This window comes from Callorhinus ursinus, unplaced genomic scaffold, assembly GCF_003265705.2.
Source record: "Callorhinus ursinus isolate GAN/ISIS: 27379988/994484 unplaced genomic scaffold, GSC_fseal_2.0 scaffold5, whole genome shotgun sequence".
In the NCBI taxonomy this organism is placed as follows: Eukaryota; Metazoa; Chordata; class Mammalia; order Carnivora; family Otariidae; genus Callorhinus; species Callorhinus ursinus.
This window is the reverse complement of record NW_027397067.1, coordinates 63,486,123-63,505,381: the sequence shown is the minus strand read 5'-3', so window position 1 is coordinate 63,505,381 and position 19,259 is coordinate 63,486,123. Positions and strand designations below refer to the sequence as shown.

Here is a 19,259-nt window from a genome sequence, read left to right as displayed (position 1 = left end):
CCCTCACCACTTAACAAAAAAATGGCTAATGAATGTACTCATGAACTCTCAGTTATTACTTCCATTTCTCAATTCTTATTTTTAGGGATTGGAAGGGACTGAGGCTCATTATAAAGAGCACAGAAGACAAAAGTGCACTCTTTATAACTCATGAAAAGGTGATCACAATAAAATCCACCCAAATGTTTACATACTACTCACAGGCATTCCTTGAATGGACAGACCACTTGGTCCTTGGGGTCCAGGGGGACCCTGGGGTCCTGGAGGGCCTGTGTCACCTCGAGGGCCCTCTGGTCCCTGGAACACAAGAGAAGATAATCATTCCAGAGGTAAGTTAGATTCTCGGTACTCAACAGATATTTCTTCTTAGAGCACTTATAATTTATTTCCTTATGGAATGTTCCTAAGACACAAAATGCTGATAGGATAGAGCAAGACAACATGCCTCCCAGACAAGATGTCATCAGTAAACCAAAAGAGTAAACACATGGGGGTTGCTGCAACTTTAATTTTTTTCTTCCATAAATAAGAAGGCTATGCCAACTATATGAGTAACTAGACCCCCCACACTCCATAACAAATCCAAAATACAGAAATACTTCAAGACCACCCTCCTGGTCCGTGGCATGTAGGTTCATACCATCCAGCTGAACTACATTCTCTCCACCTCCACCCCTGTCAGCCACCCATCATGGGGGCACTCCTGCATTACTGAAGACTTTGCCCCCAGTCCCTGTTTGCTTCCTCATTTTGACCCCACCATTCCTCTGTCTTCCATGTCTGCCTAATGACCTGCCCTCAGTGTAATATTACTTGATTTTCTTTCTTCTCAGGATCAGGCACTCCTGTCACATTAGCAGCTCTTATCTCCATAGTTTGGACCTTGGTCTATCACCTCTGTAATCTTAGTTCTAGAAAAACTACATCCTAAACCTCTTCTTCTTGCCCTTCTCTCATTCTGGGACTCCAGTGAAAACTAGTATAAGTTAAGACTTCCAACACCTGGATATCATGTTAAATGTAAGACTGACGAATCCATTACTTGGGACAAGCAATACAGAAGAAAAAGTGGGGACGGATTGTGAGCGTAGTCGGTTAAGTTTCAGGTTCATAGGGATAACCATGTGGACATGTCCAACAGTCTGGGGATCAAGAGATGTCTGAGCTGAGATGGATTTTGGAGTAGCTGAAGATGTGTTTGTGGGTGAGGTTCTTAAGGAGACTGTTGAGAGAGTAACAGAAGAAACTGATAGAGATGAGATGAAAAGCAGGTAGAGGGGAGAAAAAGAGAAGCCTGAGCAGTGTAGGAAAGGCCAAGGGGCGGGGGAGTTTCTAATAAAAAGGTTTCCAACCATATCAAATGCTGTAGAGATCTCAAGTAAGATAGGAATTAGGCCATAGCCTGTGGATTTGATAACAAGGAGGTAATCGATGACCTTAATAAGAGCAATTTTACAGGATTCTTATAGGAACAGAAGTCATATGCAGGCTAAGTATGATTCTGGTTATATATAAATGGAATCATATACTATGAACTTCATTGGTTCCTGCTTCTTTCATGTGTCAGAGTGGTTTTGAGGTTCATACATTTTGTTGCATGTTTCCATAGTATGTTCCTTTTGATTGCTGACTGGTACTCCACTGCATGGATATATAGAAAATTGTTTATTCACCTATTAATGAACATTTGAATCATTTCCAGTTTTTTGCTATTGTAAGTAAAGATACTATGAACATTTATGTACCAAAAAAAAAAAAAAAAAACACTTGGAAGTGAGGATGCAGAAAACAAATGAAAACTATTCTTACAAGAGACATAGTGTATGAGGGGGGGAGATAGAGGTAGATTTAAAAAATATGATGGAAGAAACAAGCCGGTAATTGACAAATATTAGTTAATGCTTATAATCATTTAATCATATGTCAATTAAATATTATTGAGGAACTGATAATGGAGAAGGGCAGAAACTATGTGGTCTCATTTTATTCTATACAGTATGAGACAAAAATGACTCAGAGAGCCCAGCAGCATGGCTGCTTTAAGCTTCTAAATTCTTATTATCTGTTTGCTACAATTAAAATATGGACCCACAAAATGGAAAATAATACAGCATGGGGCTTTCCATATGGAAGGTATACTTTATCTGTTCCTACACTATGGCATTGGTAGACATGTAAGGATCTTTGTCTAACAAGACAGTTTCCTAAAACCGCTTCGTACTTATATCGGTGATTCATTAAAATCATCATGTAAAACCAACACCTCAGTAGTGGTCCTGTGGAAATGGACATGTGGACATGTCCAACAGTCTGGGGATCGAGAGATGTCTGAGCTAAGATGGATTTTGGAGTAGCTGAAGATGTGTTTGTGGGTGAGGTTCTTAAGGAGACTGTTGAGAGAGTAACAGAAGAAACTGATAACTGATATCAGAAGTAAGGCGTCAATTGTTGGGATCATCAAACATCTTTGAGCTCCTAATAAGTCTTCATGATCAGAATCATCATCCAGTGAGAATGTTGGAAAAACAATGGGATCCTGCTGGGATCCCAGTGGGAGGAGGAAGCCAGAATCTGCAGGAGCTCCTGGGCACTGCCTTGAGGTGGAACTGAGGAAGACCCAGTGTATTGCTGTCTGAGAAGAAGCTTTCAAATCACTGGCCTTCCTTGTAGGACCATAAGAGAGAGAGCCAGGTGAGAAACATCAAGTCTATGCCTAAGATATGTGTCACAATATCAGAAAATTAAAAAAAAAAGGAGATATGTCATGTTTTGGGTTGGCTAGTGCCTCATTACCTTCAGTCTTCTTTCGTTTACCGTCCCCCCCCATATTAGCTCCTACCTTGCTGCACTTGCTTCCAGTTTTACAGTAAAAATTTTTGCAGTGTTCTCTTCCCCATGAAAAAATACCATGCAAATTGAGTAAGTGGCCATATTGAAGCAGTAAGTCAAGACTGCAAGGTGGGTGGAGAGGAGATCATGTGGGGCAACAGGTACAAATGAAAAGGGGAGTCTAATTATAGAGAACCTTGAATGCCACACCAAGGAAGGTGAACTGTATTCTCAAGGCAAGAGCATATGACTATAGATTTAAAAGCATGATATGACCCAGCATAACTTTAAAGAAATAAATCTGGGGGCAGATATGAAGAATCGATCCGAAAATCAAAATCACTGGAGCCAGCAGACCAGTTAGAAGATTTGCCAAAAGCCAGATAGAAGATGGTGAGGCCTGAATTCAATTAGTGGCTGGGCTTCTGCCCATCCCTTAGGGTGCCTTTGTGCAAAGTAGGAAAACGTGTGCCTGGACATGGCTTGGCAGGGCTTGGTCGTCTCAGCTGGTGCTTTTGTGCAGCGCATGGCCTACACCATGTGGTGGCCCTGGGCAGTGAGAAAGGAAAACAGAGCTGTGTGTTTGATTATACATAGCGGGGAGGGAGTAGGACTCTAAAACTTGGGAAATTACCTGGGAGGGAATGCTGCCTAGTTGTGATTCAGTTTTCTCCTTACTTTGTTGTAGGTCGAGAAAGAGAAGAATATACACAAAAGAATACTAAGCTTTGAAACTAAGCCACTCAGAACACTGACATTCTATTTTTGACCTGGAAACCAACCTTTCTTTCACTAAGTTCTTAAATATTTTTATGAAAAAACAGAAGTCTTTAAGGGAAAAGACTTAGACACAACTTTCCACAAAAACATAAAGGGTTCTAGATTGCAAAGAGTAAACAGTACTGAACTTCAAAATTATATTATTGCTAATTATGAGAGAGACAGAGGTACAGAGAGACAGAGAGAACATTACCTTTGAACCCTGTTCACCTCGTTGGCCCTTCGGTCCTCGGAGCCCTGGACCACCCTGGTGAACAGATGTTAAGTATTAGCACAAAGACAAGTCTTAAACAGCATATTTCATCCATTTTCTTCAAGAATATGGATTATGTAATTCTTATTTTGAATAAAGGCCAACTCATTGTGTAATGGTATATGTTCATTATGATCCTTTACTGGAAATCTGCCACCTAGACTCACCTCTTCCTGCTGATGATTTCATAGTTTGAGAAAGCTTTCTATGCCAAATCCTTTCAGATTAAAAAAAGCTACAGTATTTTGAAATTCAGTGTGTAAAACTGCTACTATTAATGGATGCAAATAAAATACACTGCTAATCTAAAATGGTGTGTCTTATACCACAACTTTGAGACTATTCAATTAAATTATAAAAAGCATATAAAAATAGTTTTTTAATTGTGACCATATTGAAGCAGTAAGTCAAGACTGGGATTTTTATTTTAATTACACCATAAAAGGTTAATCAGTGTTACTGAAACTTCAGTTATTTGCATTTTCCCTAATATTTTTGCCCTATTAAGGCACCATCTGCACAATTACTTAATATTATTTTCCTTATCTAGGTATATGTGTACATAATAACATGTACATACGTATGTGTATATGTACTCTTGTGAACATATTCTTTGTATATATGTGCGTAAATATATATGTGTCTACACTGAATATTTTTCAATTGACTCACTATTTCACTTAAATCTAATCTTAAAAGCAAACATTATAGCACTATAGTTAATGGAAAATGTATTACTTATTAAGAATAGAAAGTAACCTTAAAAATACACTATAAATAACGTTATTAAATTTAGCTAGACTTTGTTCCTATTGAAGTCTGTAAGCCATGGGCTTGTTCTTTGTTAAAAAGGGAGACAAGTAAGTATTAGTGTGCACCAGATTGAGAGTATCTCTTTCACCTGAGCAGAAGGATTAAAAGCGCACTGAAAATGGAAAAGGTTTCTCAGTGTGTGTTTCCAATTTATTTCCTGAAAGGCATTTTGTGTACCATCAGCAGAACACTCACATCACTTGGGTAAAGACTGGATCTGGTGGCCTTTAAGGTTTCTTCCAGCTTGTTTTAAACACTTAAATTCATTCCCCTCCCCAATAACACCTGGTTGCTTATCTTCCAGATGTTAATTTTTTTTTAAAGATTTTATTTATTTGAGAGAGAGAGAGTGAGCACAAGCAGGGGGAAGGGCAGATGGAGAGGGACAAGCAGATTCTCCCACTGAGCAGTGAGCCCTGTGTGGGCTGATCCCAGGATCCTGAGATCATGACCTGAGCCGAAGGCAGACACTTAACCCAGTGAGCCACCTGGGCACCCCTCTTCCAGACTTTTAAAATATAATTATAAAATTGCACTATATGCGGAGTGCCTGGCTGGCTCAGTCGTTAAGCGTCTAGCCTTCGGCTCAGGTCATGATCCCAGGGTCCTGGGATCGAGCCCCGCATCAGGCTCCCTGCTCCATGGGAAGCCTGCTTCTCCCTCTCCCACTCCCCCTGCTTGTGATCTCTCTCTCTGTCAAATAAATAAATAAAATCTTCGAAAAAAATTTTATTATATGTATATATGTACCTATAGAAACTATTACCTATAGTATTTTTGTACTATTATATGATGTATTATAAATTACATATGTGACATCACACTTCTTACATACTCCTAAGTTTTTTAACTTAATTATTTTAGAGATTCTTTTCCATGACGTAACATATGATTTAGCTTATTCTGACCGAGTTGCGTAGTTTTCCAAACCTTGGATATATAATCGCTTGTTTAACCATTTTTTATGACTGAAAACAGGGTTTTCTCACACATTTTTTTTTTTTTTGCCGTTTAAACACTTCTGCCATTAACATCCTTAAACAGCCCTGAAGTACAAACTTTAATATTTAAGTGCAAATGTTAATATTTAGGATATCGACAAGTAGAATTATAAATGAAATTTGATTGGTAGGTAGATTATATTGTCAAACTGTGGTCCAAAAAACCTGTGCCAGTTTACTCATCTACCAAGAGTTTAAGAGGGTTCCTGCTTTTCTAAACCTTAGTCACCACCTGACCTTGAAGGGGAGCAGAATTTGTCACCTCACAGTGTGTCCCTTTGGCGTAAGGATTATTTTAGTCTGATTATTTAAGAAACTGCAGACACAGGAGGAGCCCTGAAAACCAAAAACTGAGTAAAAGTTTTACAAGAGACATTACATTTATGAGGGATGCCTCCATTTGTAAAGGTGTCTCTTTCTGTACCAGGAAAAAAAGGATGATTCTAAATCTCTAGAAACTTACTTATGAAGAAGGCAGAGACTAGGGTCTGCACAACAGCTTCACCCTTGTTTGCTGCACCTTTCCTGGTAACCTCCCTAAACAGACTCTCCATCCCTAACAGCCCCACCCTTTTTTTTTTGTCTTTAGCTGAAGATGATATTTAAAATGCTGGCTTCAGCCATGTTGGGGAGTTATTCAGTTTTCCTCGGTATGTCCCATGTAAACAGGAGGTATGTGTGTTATTAAACTCTTGATTATTTCTCTTCTGTTCATCTTTTTATTAAAGGGGTGTCTTAGCCAAGAATACAGAAGAGTAGAGGGAAATTTTTTTTTCCTCCCCCAACAATGTTGTCAAACTTTACATTTTTACCAAACTAATTGGTAAAAAATAATATTTTACTCTTATTTTAATTTTCATTTTCCTTAACACTACTTTAATGGGGCATTTTTTCATAACATTTGCCCATGTGCATTTAGTCTCAATGCAACTATCAATTTCTATATCTTACTCAGTTTTCTAATGGGTTGCATGTCTTCTTCTCTTTAATGTGTAGAAATTCCTCATATATTTGGATACCACACCTTTCACTGCTATATGGGATGCAAATTATTTTTCCCCAGAGTGGCAGACACTGTTGGTTGGCTACCAAACAGTCTTTCCTGACTCCCTTGTCCATTTTATTTCTCATACCACAAAGGCTGAAAAAGACGGATTTGCTTGCCCCGCCTCCTTTGCAACCAGGAATGGGCACATTAGTCACTTTGGGCTAATGTGATCAAGAGGCCACAAGCCTATAGAAAAGAAAGTGGGAAGCTGGGACAAGCTTGGGGGACCATCCACCTCTAAATCTTCTGTTGCACAAACGATAAATATCTAAGTGTCCCAATGGTTTACACTACTGTGTCAGTTCGAATTTTCTGTTCCTTGCAGCAAGTGCAATGCATCCCAATTAATATACCATTCTGGCACAAACTCTTTAACTTTTTCTGTGCATCTTTAATGATTGGTTTTTCACTGCAGGTTTTGTTCAGATGTGACAATTTGGCTCATAGCTATTCATGCCAGAGGCACCATGTCTAAAAGCCTTTTATTTTTGTAACTTATTTTGCACCTTATCCTTAACCTTCAACACTGAGCACATGACAAGAATTCAATACATTTTTGTGGATGTTAATTTCCACAAAATAAGAAAGGGTTAGTTTAGGCAAGGGGAATATGGTTCATTCACCCATACCTTCCTACAGCTGTTTTGTAGCTTTATTGGCACAAAATAAATACCCACGTGTAAATTCTTGAATGAGAATTTACCTATGTTAAATCATTAGCCAGGGTTTATTGCATATTGTTTCAAATCCTATTTCTTGAATAGTTGATTATACTTTAAATATTTGAAAATTTTCATAACTTTTCTCCTATTTTATATCTTTCTTTCCAAGTCAGAGCTCAACCCTTCTCTTTCACTTCTCTGCTGCTTTTTTCTCATTACAAAGTTTGACTCTTAGGTCATATGTAAATATTTTATAACTTGTTCCAGCAGTATTGCAGATGAAAAAACTTGAAAACTCGCCAGCTAAAAAAGCTTATTAATGCTGCTTAAAATAAAACAAACATTGTTATAATTAAGAACTGAATGCATAAATACCAGGAATAAAGAATAAAGAAAAACCAGAGATGCAAGCATGTGCACAGAGACTGCCCTGGGGGAGGATGGGGAAAATGGTTCAGGAGTGCTGCAGAGTTTGTATTGTATAGCCCACACAAAGGAAGGAAATGTGAACTTGAGCCTATGATAGGTGGGGGCAGGGCTGAAAATGAAATGTTTAAAGCTGAGGAACTTGAAAAGCTTCACTGTGAATCAGGTAGGGGAACAAACAAACAAACAATTAAAAATAGCAGGTGGATGACCAAGATGTTGCTTCTAATGTTCCAATGTAGCTATGGGAGGAGTAGGAAACATCTTTGCTAAGAAATATTACACAGAAGCTGATTCTCAGATGTTCTAGAGATCAGAATTCATACTGCCTGTCAGGAGCAAACACAACTCCAAAGTCAAACATCTAAGGTGGATTTCAGTTGGTTGTCTACCCAGGGGCTTAGCAGAAGCAGGCACAGATATTCTCTGGAGGAATACAGCCCCAAACTGGCTCAAAATATCCCCCGAGATAAAATTTCAAGTAATACAGCTCAAATATACACCCCCCAAAAATCACACAGTACATATGGAAACAAGATAGCATGAGTAACATCAGCAGAAAAAAAAATGGCAGACTCAGAAACACATACAATGCAGATATTGAAATGATCAGATAAAAAAATAAACTGTACTTAAAATATTGAAAGAAAAAATAGTTTTGAAGTATTACAAAAGAAGAAAGAGCATAGATATGCCCAGAAGTTTTGAAAAGGAACCAAATATAACTTCTAGCTGTGCTAAATATAGTCATCAAAATCAGAAATGCAATGGATAGGTTAAATACCATATTAAACATAGCTAAATATAGAATACACTAGAAACTAAATTTGAAGAAATTACACAGAAGAAGCCTGGAGATATAAGCAGAAATAAATAACAAAAATTAAGAGACGTGAGAGTAAAAAAATACATCAGTTGAGTTTCAGAAAAACACAATAGAGATGATAGGAGAGAGGCAATATTCGAAGAGATAGTGACTAAGAAAACTCCAAATTTAACGAGAAACATTGCCATCGAAACTCAACTCCAAATTTAATGAGAAACATTGCCATCGAAACTCATGAAGTCATAAGTTTTCCAAAATGGCAGATTATCTACATCAAAACCCCACACCAGAGCATACCGTAGCGAAACTTCAGATCACTAAAGACAAAGGGATCTTGCAAACAAGATTTTCCCATTTATTAGTTTGGAAAGTTGTCTCACTGCTTTAATTAAGGTCAATATTAAAAATTTTTAAGCAAGACAGGAGGCTTATTATTCTCTCATATTAAAATCTGAGCTGATAATCGGTTCAGTGTACTAGAGTAGCTTTACCACGTAAGGCAACGTGGAAGTTCAGTTGCTTCCATTTTATTGCTCTGCTGTGTTCTAGGACACTGCTTACCAAAGTGAACCACTACCACATGTTCCCAGAGTAGTGTGTTGAGAGGGGTGAGGATGGATAAGGAAGTTATTTTGTTTTCATTTAAGAACAACGTCTAGGTTGACTGCATATCCCTTTTCTCTCACTGGCCAGAACTTGGTCATAAGGTGATACCTACTTGTGCAGATGCTAAGAAGTCAAGTGCCTAGGTGAATGGCCATGTACTTAGCTAAAACTTGGGGAATTCTACTATGAAAAAGAAGCAGTGGCAATGAATACAGGAAGTACAATCAACAATCCCTGTAACAACCATCAAAATTATCTTTTGATAATATGGGAAATAAAAGCATTTTGCGATGAACAAAAATTGAAAATTTACTATCAGCAGTCTTTCATTAAAAGAACATCTTGGGGCACCTGGGTGTCATAGTTGGTTAAGTGTCTGACTCTTGGTTTCGGCTCAGGTCATGATCTTGGGGTCCTGAGATAGAGCCCCATGGAGGGCTCCGTGTTCAGCAGGGAGTCTGCTTGAGATTATCTCTCTCCCCCTCTCTTGGACCCTCCCCCTGCTTGCTTGCACATTCTCTCTCTCTCAAATAAATAAACAAACAGAAGGAACATCCAAAGGGTATATTCCAGGAGAAATAAAAATGTTACCAGAAGATATTGTGAGCAAAGAAATAGCAAGTATAGAGGCAAGTCTTAACATATAGTAATTTATAACAAGTGCTAATAAAATGTCTAGTTTGTGATGTTAAAAAAATACTGGATAGCAGGGCGCCTGGGTGGCTCAGTCGTTGAGCGTCTGCCTTTGGCTCGGGTCATGATCTTGGAGTCCTGGGATCGAGCCCCGTGTTGGGCTCCCTGCTCCATGGGAGGCCTGCTTCTCCCTCTCCCACTCCCCCTGCTTGTGTTCCCTCTCTCGCTGTGTCTCTCTCTGTCAAATAAATAAAAAATCTTTAAAAAAAAATATTCAATAGCAACAGTGCATAATTTATAAAAAGGACGATCCAAGAGAAATAAATTCCAAGAAAATCTATCTGTTGAAATAGGGTGAAAATCTTGATTCTTTTTAGACTTTGTCAAGCTAAATATGTTTGTTAAAATCTCTTCGTTGATTACTAAAAGAACAGCTACAGAGAAGTATAATTTCCAAATTAGGGGAGGGGAGAAGAAAAGAATAACAACAAAAAGCCAAAAAGTGTAAATAAGTAGATAAAACCTCAAGCAACCAAGGAAGTCACATATATACATCATGTGGGACAAATAGAAAGCAAAAAGTAAGGTGGTAGATATAGGAATATTTGCCCAAGGACGTTAATTATCACAAACAGCAGAATGAATGGATTAAACTCTAAAAAAATTGCAAAACCAGATTGAAAACAAAACCTAGCCATATACTATTTAAACAGAACTCATCTCAAACTTAAAGACAACAGAAAGGCTGAAACTAGAAGGATGAAGAAAATGGGCATTAAGGAGGGCAGGTGATGTGATGAGCACTGAGTGTTATATGCAACTGATGAATCACTGAACTCTACATCTGAAACTAATGATGTACTATATGTTGGCTAATTGAATTCAAATAAAAAATATATACATATACCCGGAAAATAACCCAAAAGAGAAATGATATTGCGAGTCATTAGCAAGATGACTGTTCTCGATTTTTCGTATACTGTAACACAATCTCAGGATATACAAAGCAGAATTACAAACAAAATTGGACAGATTGAAATTGAAGTAGAAGATTTTAAACATCTATCTCAGCAATTGAAAGATGAAGAATTAATGCAGATAAAGAAGATTCTAGCAACATAATTTACAGTTTGATTTACTGGATATTTATATTTAGAACTCTTAACTCCACAATTAGAAAACACACATTCTTCTAAAGCATACAGGGAACAGCTGTAAAACTTGACAAAAGGCCACAAAGCAAGTGTCAAAGAATCAACAAATGTCCAAAAATTGGTACTATGGAGACTATCTTCCATAAAAAAGTGCAATAAAATTAATACAACAAAAAAATAAAATTGCACATATGATCGGAAATTTAAAAAGACACTTCTAAGTGAACTGTGGCTAAAAAGAAGTAGTAAAGAAAAACATAAAAAATGATAGCTCACAGAATTATTAAATTTAACTACATTGGATTTAAAATTTCTAGACAATAAAAAGTCCCATAAACAACAAGGAAGCCACAGACCAGGAAATGATATTTGCAAACCATATCGTTAATAAAGGATTAGTTTCCAGAATACATAAAACCACTTAGAAACTAATAAGCAGAAAATCTGCACAACAAAATCCCAGAAAAGTTTATAAACAGGCATTTATATAGAAAGGAATTTACATGACTCAGAGACAAATGAAAAATTGCTCCATCTTACTAACACAAAGGGAAAGTCTTATTTAAAATAACAACCACAGGGGCGCAGGGTGGATCAATCAGTTGACTCTTGATTTCAGCTCAGCTCATGATCTCAGCGTCTTGAGATCAAGCCCCAAGTTGGGGTCCATGCTGGGCGTGGAGTCTGCCTGAAATTCCCTCTCCCTCTGCCTCTTCCCCCATTTGTGCTCTCTCTCTCTCAAATAAATAAATAAAATCTTTTTTTTTTTTAAAGAAGTCTATACAGCCTTGTGGCTAAAAGCTTAGATTTTATTTTAAGATTTTTATTTGTTTATTTTTCAGAGAGAGAGAGAGAGCATGGAGGGGAGGGGCAGAGGGAGAGAGAGAATCTCAAGCAGACTCCTGATGTAAGGCTCAATCTCCCGACACCAGGAGATCATGACCTGAGAGCCAGAGAGCACAAGTCGGGGGTGGGGGGTAGAGGGAAAGGGAGAAGCAGATTCCCGCTGAGCAAGGGGCCCAAGGTGGGGCTCGATCCCAGGATCCTGGGATCATGACCTGAGTCAAAAGCTGACGCTTAACCAATTGAGCCACCCAGGTGCCCCTCTTTAGGCAAGTTTCTTAACATCTCCGTGCTTTGGTTTGCTCATAGGATTAAATACGTGTTTAGCACAGTGGCAAGCACATATTAGACACACAACAAGTGATAACTATGAATATTGTTAAAGAACATTTAAGTCTGAATGAGGCAAGACTTACTGGTGGGCCTGCTGGTCCCAGAGTTCCGGTATTGACTTCAGAACAGGAGCAGGAATGTGGTAGCTCTGGGCAGGTCTCCTCATCCCTCTGAAGGGAGAAAAAAAAATAGCATAACTGTTAACAAGAAAACCTATACAAATAGCTTTATGGACTCAAAGAAAACACTTTGATTTAAGACACTTAAAAAAAAAAACTTTCAAGTGAACATTGGTGTGGAAAGGCAAAGAATATTCTCTCCTGCCCACAAAATATTTTCCTTAAAGAAAAATGAATGAGTGTCTAGTGAGTCACTGATAATCATCATTACCAAAGGATGTTGATGAAATGAGCTTGGGGATGCAAGTGAAGAAAGGAAGGCAGAGTGTGGGTAAAGGAGATTCTGGTTACTATTTCATTCCGTTTGAGTAGGAGTACTCTATGAACTAAAGGTCTTGAATACTGTCTTATTTCTATTTCAAAGGATTAAAAAAAAACATGTTGGGATAGTCGATCAGAACAACTGCATCTGCACTAAAACACATAAAACAAAATAAAAACATTGCTTAAATGCATCATCAAGTCCCTGCAACAACTTTCCTTATGACTCATGTTCTGTGGTTGAACATAAGGAAACACCAACAGTATCCATCTAAAGCTTTGGGATAGGAGCTCATTTTTCTGCTCTTGCACAATTTCGTTGCCACATGACATTACAAGATAGATTATGAACATCAGTCTAACATCTCTGGATGAGTTACTGGGGTATGAAGACAGAGCACCTGCTAACAGCTATCATGCAATCTATGGCTATCCCATTTGAAGTACTGGCCAGAAAGAAGTCTGCACCGGGATAAGAAACTGCAGACCTTCATAGGGTTCACCAGTCCTGTTGGACAGGGACAAAATAAGCTTCACTTTTTAAGAATCAGGGGAAAAGTAAAGCTGGAACTGAATAGAGCACGGATGATAATTAAATGATCAAGTGGAAAATAATCTCAGTCTCTGAAACGTTCACAACGGAAACCCAGGAAATGTTGAGCAGAGGGCCCATGTGTACTATATATACTTTTCTCTAAATATTGTACAACAGTCAAAGCTTTCAACTCATTATAGGAAACCCCCCTGCTTGGGTTATACTTGGTATTAATAATGATAAAAAGACTGATTTTCTGTAACAACACACAGGTTATACAGATTATGACTACGATTTCAGAACTGTGTTCCAAGATGCCTTGGGTCACCTTAGCAAACTTATAGGGGCACCGTGAACATTTTAACACCTTAAGAGAATTAGCAATATTCGGCACCCACTGGACTTCATCTGAACCACTAGCTCAAGGTAGTTCACAATTTTAACATTAGATATTGAAATACTTTTCTGATGATGTCATATACTTGCAAATCTGGGATTCTGGCAGTTGCTATGATGGAAAGCAAGTACCATGGAAAAAATCAATGTGGAAAAAGAAGTGAGGTGGCAACATCCAATCAGATTCCAACATATGAAAAATGGGGTACTCCCGACAGGCTCATCCATCCCATTCCTAAGTTGTTCTGGTTATTTAGGAATAAAATAACAATCCCATTTTCTTCTTTCAATTCATGTGTATTATTTTTTCATATGGCTACTGAGTTCTTAGAGCATAAACACTTAAGATTTTTGGACCTAATGGATTCATATATGGAATTGTTTGGCATTTTTTTTGGCTTAGTGGTACCATGAAAAAAATTATTGCAACTTTGCAAAAATTATTGCAAAGGTTTCCTGAACCAGGAAGTTTGAGAACCTCTGGACTCTGTGTAATGGTACCCCCTGGAGGTGTGCAGCTCTCGCCACACATGTCAGTATGTCCTGCTGATGTCAGACACACCTTCTTCTTAACCTCTTCTGATTTTCATTATCATCACAATGAATTGGCTTGTTATGAGTTTTATGAAATAGCATTTAATTTTCAGGGAAAATCAAATACAATTTTAGAACATTTCAATAAAGAACAGACCTACTAATAAAAGAAGAATTCTTACCAGGCCTGGAAGTTCACAGCATTTATCTCTATTGGCCCATGATGTGGAACAGATAATATCAAACATCTGTAACTGGAACTGCAATTTAAAACAAAATTGTCATTCAATAAAAAATAGATACACTCCGTCTACAATTATGATTTCATATCCTGTATCACATAATAGAACTGATACATTTGTAACATAACTTTACAGTAAATAAAGTCATTCTAACAATATCAAATTGATTTTGTTCCTCAGACACACAATGATTTAAGATTTTGTCTATAGTTACTCCATTCAGCCTCTAAACTCCCGTATTTATCACAACTTCTCATCTCTGCCTGAAGGATCTTAGCACCCCTATTGAAACTCGCCCCGTTCTGCCCTCATGGTCATGACCAGTGCCTCTGCCACCCCACAACACCCCACGTTTCTCTTTCCTGGCACATCTCCCACCATACAGTGTGATTATTTATATTAGCTCCTCCCTAGACTGTGAGCTCTTCAAGGGACAGAGAACCACTTCTTCATCTTTGTGTCCCCATCGTATGTGGGAGGTAGTAGGGATTCACGAAACCTTGTCAAATTAATTCTGACTTCAATCACTTATATATACATTCAACAAATATTTCTTTAGTGTGTAATGCAAGCCAGATACTACATCAAACTTTAGAATATGAAAATGAACAAAACCAAAATCCTGCCCTCAGAGATCTTACCAGGAGCGAGAGGTAGGCACATGAATGCTATTTACAACATTGTAAGTGTTGTGACAAATTCACAAATAGTATTGTGAGAATCTGTGCTGATGTATTTTTATTTAAGCCATTGATCATGCCATAAATATTGGTCTTGTTCTACTCATGTACGTTGGCAAAACCCAATGTACATTTTGAAATATACAGAAACATCATTATAATATTATTAAGGGCTGACATTAGCTTCATGATCCAACCAGTCCTAATATTATGTTTCTTCTGATATTATTTTTGAGTATTACAAGTTTCACCGATTACAGAGCTGGGAGAAAGATGGAATCTTTTCATTTTAAACCCACAAACTGCCTTTAGCAAGTGGTGTTTTCAGCAAGTGCTAGAAACTTTCTTGGTGCCTTATTTTCTCCCCAAAATACTACTCATCCCTGTCAGGGGTCCCGTAGATGAAAATGGAGAATACCTAAGTAGAAAGTACTACAAAATAGTTACTCAACAATGCATGCGGCGTCACAGAAGAGCCTGCTCTATCTAACAGTAAAGAGAATAAAAGCAAGCTTTCTCTTGTAATATGTAAGAACTGTGCTTTGCTGCAAATATGCTTTTCCAAGTGAGGTTTGCAAGATTAATAAAGTAAAGCTTAAATTTTGAAAGCAGATCCATGAATTAAGGCATCGTAGTTTTTTTTGTTGGCTTGGTTTCTATATACAACTATTGAGTTGTCTGAAGAAATATGTGCATGGCTCGCTGCTTTTTTTCCAGATTAAAGAAAAAAGTTCCCAATAGGTAGGATATCGGAGTCTGTGGAGGTCAAACATACAACAAAATAAAGATCATCAAAAAATTCAGTTGTTAAGGTTTTTGGACCAAGAAAAATAGGTTTTTTCCCAAATTAAAACATTTTTAAGGAATGTAGATGCTGATTTTTATGAACAATAGCAACAAAAGTATTTCAAGGACCATAGGGGTGAGGAAGCTATGGAGCTAGACTGCCTGGGTGTAAGCCTCGAATCCTCCTCTCACAAACTAAGTCATTTTGAACAAATTATGTAATGTGTTCAAGTCCAAGTTTTCTACATCTGTAAAATTAATATAACAGTAGCTCTTTAATAATAGCTATTCATTAGTGTAATAATAGTAGGTATAACAGTAAAATGAGTTAATGTAAGGAAATATGTATTGCCTAGAATATAGTTGTTATAAATAATAAATATTATTATTTAAAGATTTTATTTATTTATTCATTTATTTGAGAGAGAATGAGCAGAGGGAGGAACAGAGGGCGAAGGACAAGCAGACTCCATGCTGAGCATAGAACCCAATGCGGAGCTCAACCTCACCACCCTGAGATCATAACCTGAGCCACATCAGGTCATGCTTAACCAACTGAGCCACACAGGTGTCCCTAAATATTATTTTAATGGAGCATATACAGCCCTTTCATTATTGAATTCTTTAAGGTGCAGCAGAATATAATACAAAGGCCAAAAGAGTAGAATCTAAATAAAAGTGATGTGTACTGAGGGCAGAAATATAACAGTAGTTTGTTTCCACAATTATCATATCTGTTTAATACTTTGGTTGAGAAAAATCTAAGCAAATAATGGCAACAATAGCAGTGGGCATATTTTGAAAAACTACAATGTGCTAGGCACCATCTTAAGGACTTTGCCTGTATCATATAATCTTTAGATCACCACTATGAGGTATATATAATAAGTAATGTCAACCCCATTCTGCAGATCGGGACCTAGGAAGAAAGAACCTAAGAAATGTAAGCACATGTTGAAATTGGAGGTCTGGTTGGGATTTGAACAGCATGTTTCATTTTCTTGTAGTTCATTTTGCAGTGAAAGGATCTTTGGTTTAATGTTTAAAATGCGAATACACCAGCCTAACTAACTTTACAATGCCATTTGTCTGGGGGCATTTATTAAATGGGGCCCATTATGACAGTATTAGATAGATCCAGTTCAATCTAAGTCATTCATCCATTAAGAAATTCCCCATTTTTGAATAAAGCCCTCAGTGTAAAAACATTTTATTGAATGGAAAGATGTATGTGAAGGAAAGGACTTTCATTAGCCCCAGTAAGGACCAGGCTTTCTTGAAGTTTTTCAAATAAACGTTTACCACCTAATCACCTAAAACACTATGATGTCTACATACACACCTTTGGCTAAACTTATGTCCCATGGAGTTATTGGGATCCTTATGAGTTCATCTTATTTATTCAAGGGGTTGAATGCCTACTAAGTGCTGAATGAAGCCAAAACTATCATTTGAGGAATGCTTGTGGGTTGCCTTTTCTTTTTCAAGTTTGATGAAGTCAGCAGCCTTCTGTGTTTGTGTGTGTGAATACAACAAATTTATTCATAATTGTTTTGCATTCGTAATAGCTTAGATTCCTCAGCCTTTATTTCGGGACTTCTTTCCAAGGCACATTTCTGGGGATTGATTAAAAAAACCCTCTGGCTTTTATTCCAAAAGCAATGACATACATATTTGTAGAGAAATTATGTAGGAAACAGTACAGACATGTCAAAAGATTTTATATTTGAGTGCCTGAAATGCAAGACAATGCGGTTCAAAATGAGCAAGAGTCAGACTCTTTTTACTTTTTGTAACTTCTTTCCTTTCTAACTAACTGAACATTATAAAAAATATATGTGCGAAAAAGCAAGAGAAAAGGGATGCATGAGCTCCTACTTTCACCTTTTATAACACCTTCCAAGGGAATGCTTAGCCAATTACAAAGGCTAGTTTTTCATTATTGGACCTTTTGTTCTGGGTGTAACACAAAAGGCAAGTCATTTGGGGTCAAATGTTAGCATGAAAATAAGATTAAAATATTTCTCATCCGTTGAGTCACTGTGATCTGTGAATGGGAATAAAAATGTAGCCTGGCTCAACTTTCCACTCATTACCACATTTTATCCTCTGATATCTCTCCAGCATAGCATAACTAAGCTTGTAATTTGAAGTCAAGCTATACCTAAAATTATACAAATATTTAGAGAGATTTACATTGCACAGGAATACTGGAGAAAGAGCATGGAGGACACTGGCCACCTTCTGCTTTAATTTGGTGTTTAACTTTTACTGACTCCATCTCAAAGCTAAGATTTATTGAGCATCTACCCCTTCCCAGCTATTTGACATGGTGTTTTTACTTGCTTTCAATCAATTCATTGAATTTAAGGGAAACCATAATGGCACTAATTCAATGAAGAGATGAAAATTAACAGCCATTGTACCTATTGGTAGTCATTAAAATGTTTAGGTGTAGGCATACTTTGTGGGGGAACATTTTGATTGCATTTACTTTCAAGGTCAGAACTGAAATAATGGTGAGTCTCTGAACATGTCAGGGAACAGACAGGGCATACACACAGACCAAACTCCCTCCTCTGCTTTAAGTTCCTTAATGATCAGCCTGACCCAGGGGAAGAGAGCTTAGCATGGTAGGCAGGTATCCCCGTGCAAGTCAGATACAGTCTCATATCTTATTTTCCTCACTTTTTGAAAGGAGATCCCTCTCTAACTTCTTCAAGTCTCAGTTTCTGAATCTGTAAAGTGGGGATAATATAAGTGTCTCTTCCTGTGGTTATTGGAAGATTAAACAAGATAATCTCAGAAAAAGCACACACTGCCTGGTCCATCGCAGGCATGCAATAAATATTAGCTACTATTATCATTTTAAGGATTAAAGTATATAATCATAGGAAAACATGATTATTTTCTTATAGTTTAAGAACACTTGTTTCTATAGCATCATTGACTAGTCTACTATTGATTCCTACATAAAAAATTTAACTCAGTAAATCATGTTATAAAAAACTCTGTAACATAACTTGTATTTGTCTTTATTTACATAGCAGAGGACTAAACAAAAATCAATTGGATAATCATAAAAGTGTTAGATTTGAAATGGGAAAGAAAGACACTAAGAACATGATCACACACCAGAAGCTCAAGATATTTCTAAGATCATCTCTGGCAGCATTACAATTTCATCAGGTATCAGGAAAGGTAGAAGAAAATTCTTAGGAGAGAGAAGAACAGAAAGGAGAAACACAGTTGTTAAGTTTCTTCCCATGTGTGTTTTGACGGCTAAATTAAGCCAATTTATACGCTTAGTCCCACTAGGGACTCTTCACTATCTATAACATCTCGCATTACTGAACACAAGCTATTTTTATTACAAATGTGAGCAACTTCAATATAGTAGTTACTGTATCCCTACATCCATTAATCTCTCCTCCACTCA

At 37.3% G+C, this 19,259-nt stretch overlaps 1 protein-coding gene across 6 annotated transcripts in view; it reads right to left on the bottom strand.

Moving 5' to 3' along the window:
- COL14A1 (collagen type XIV alpha 1 chain) overlaps positions 1 to 19,259 on the bottom strand; it is a 214,471-nt gene that overhangs the window by 49,378 nt on the left and 145,834 nt on the right. For all 6 annotated transcript variants that reach the window (XM_073893159.1, XM_073893157.1, XM_073893158.1 and 3 more), the window contains 4 exons: positions 14,295 to 14,372; positions 12,291 to 12,377; positions 3,803 to 3,856; positions 202 to 297 (listed from right to left, as the gene is read on the bottom strand). In XM_073893159.1, the coding sequence (XP_073749260.1) occupies positions 202 to 297; positions 3,803 to 3,856; positions 12,291 to 12,377; positions 14,295 to 14,372 (315 nt within the window). The remainder of the gene's footprint in view (positions 1 to 201; positions 298 to 3,802; positions 3,857 to 12,290; positions 12,378 to 14,294; positions 14,373 to 19,259) is intronic.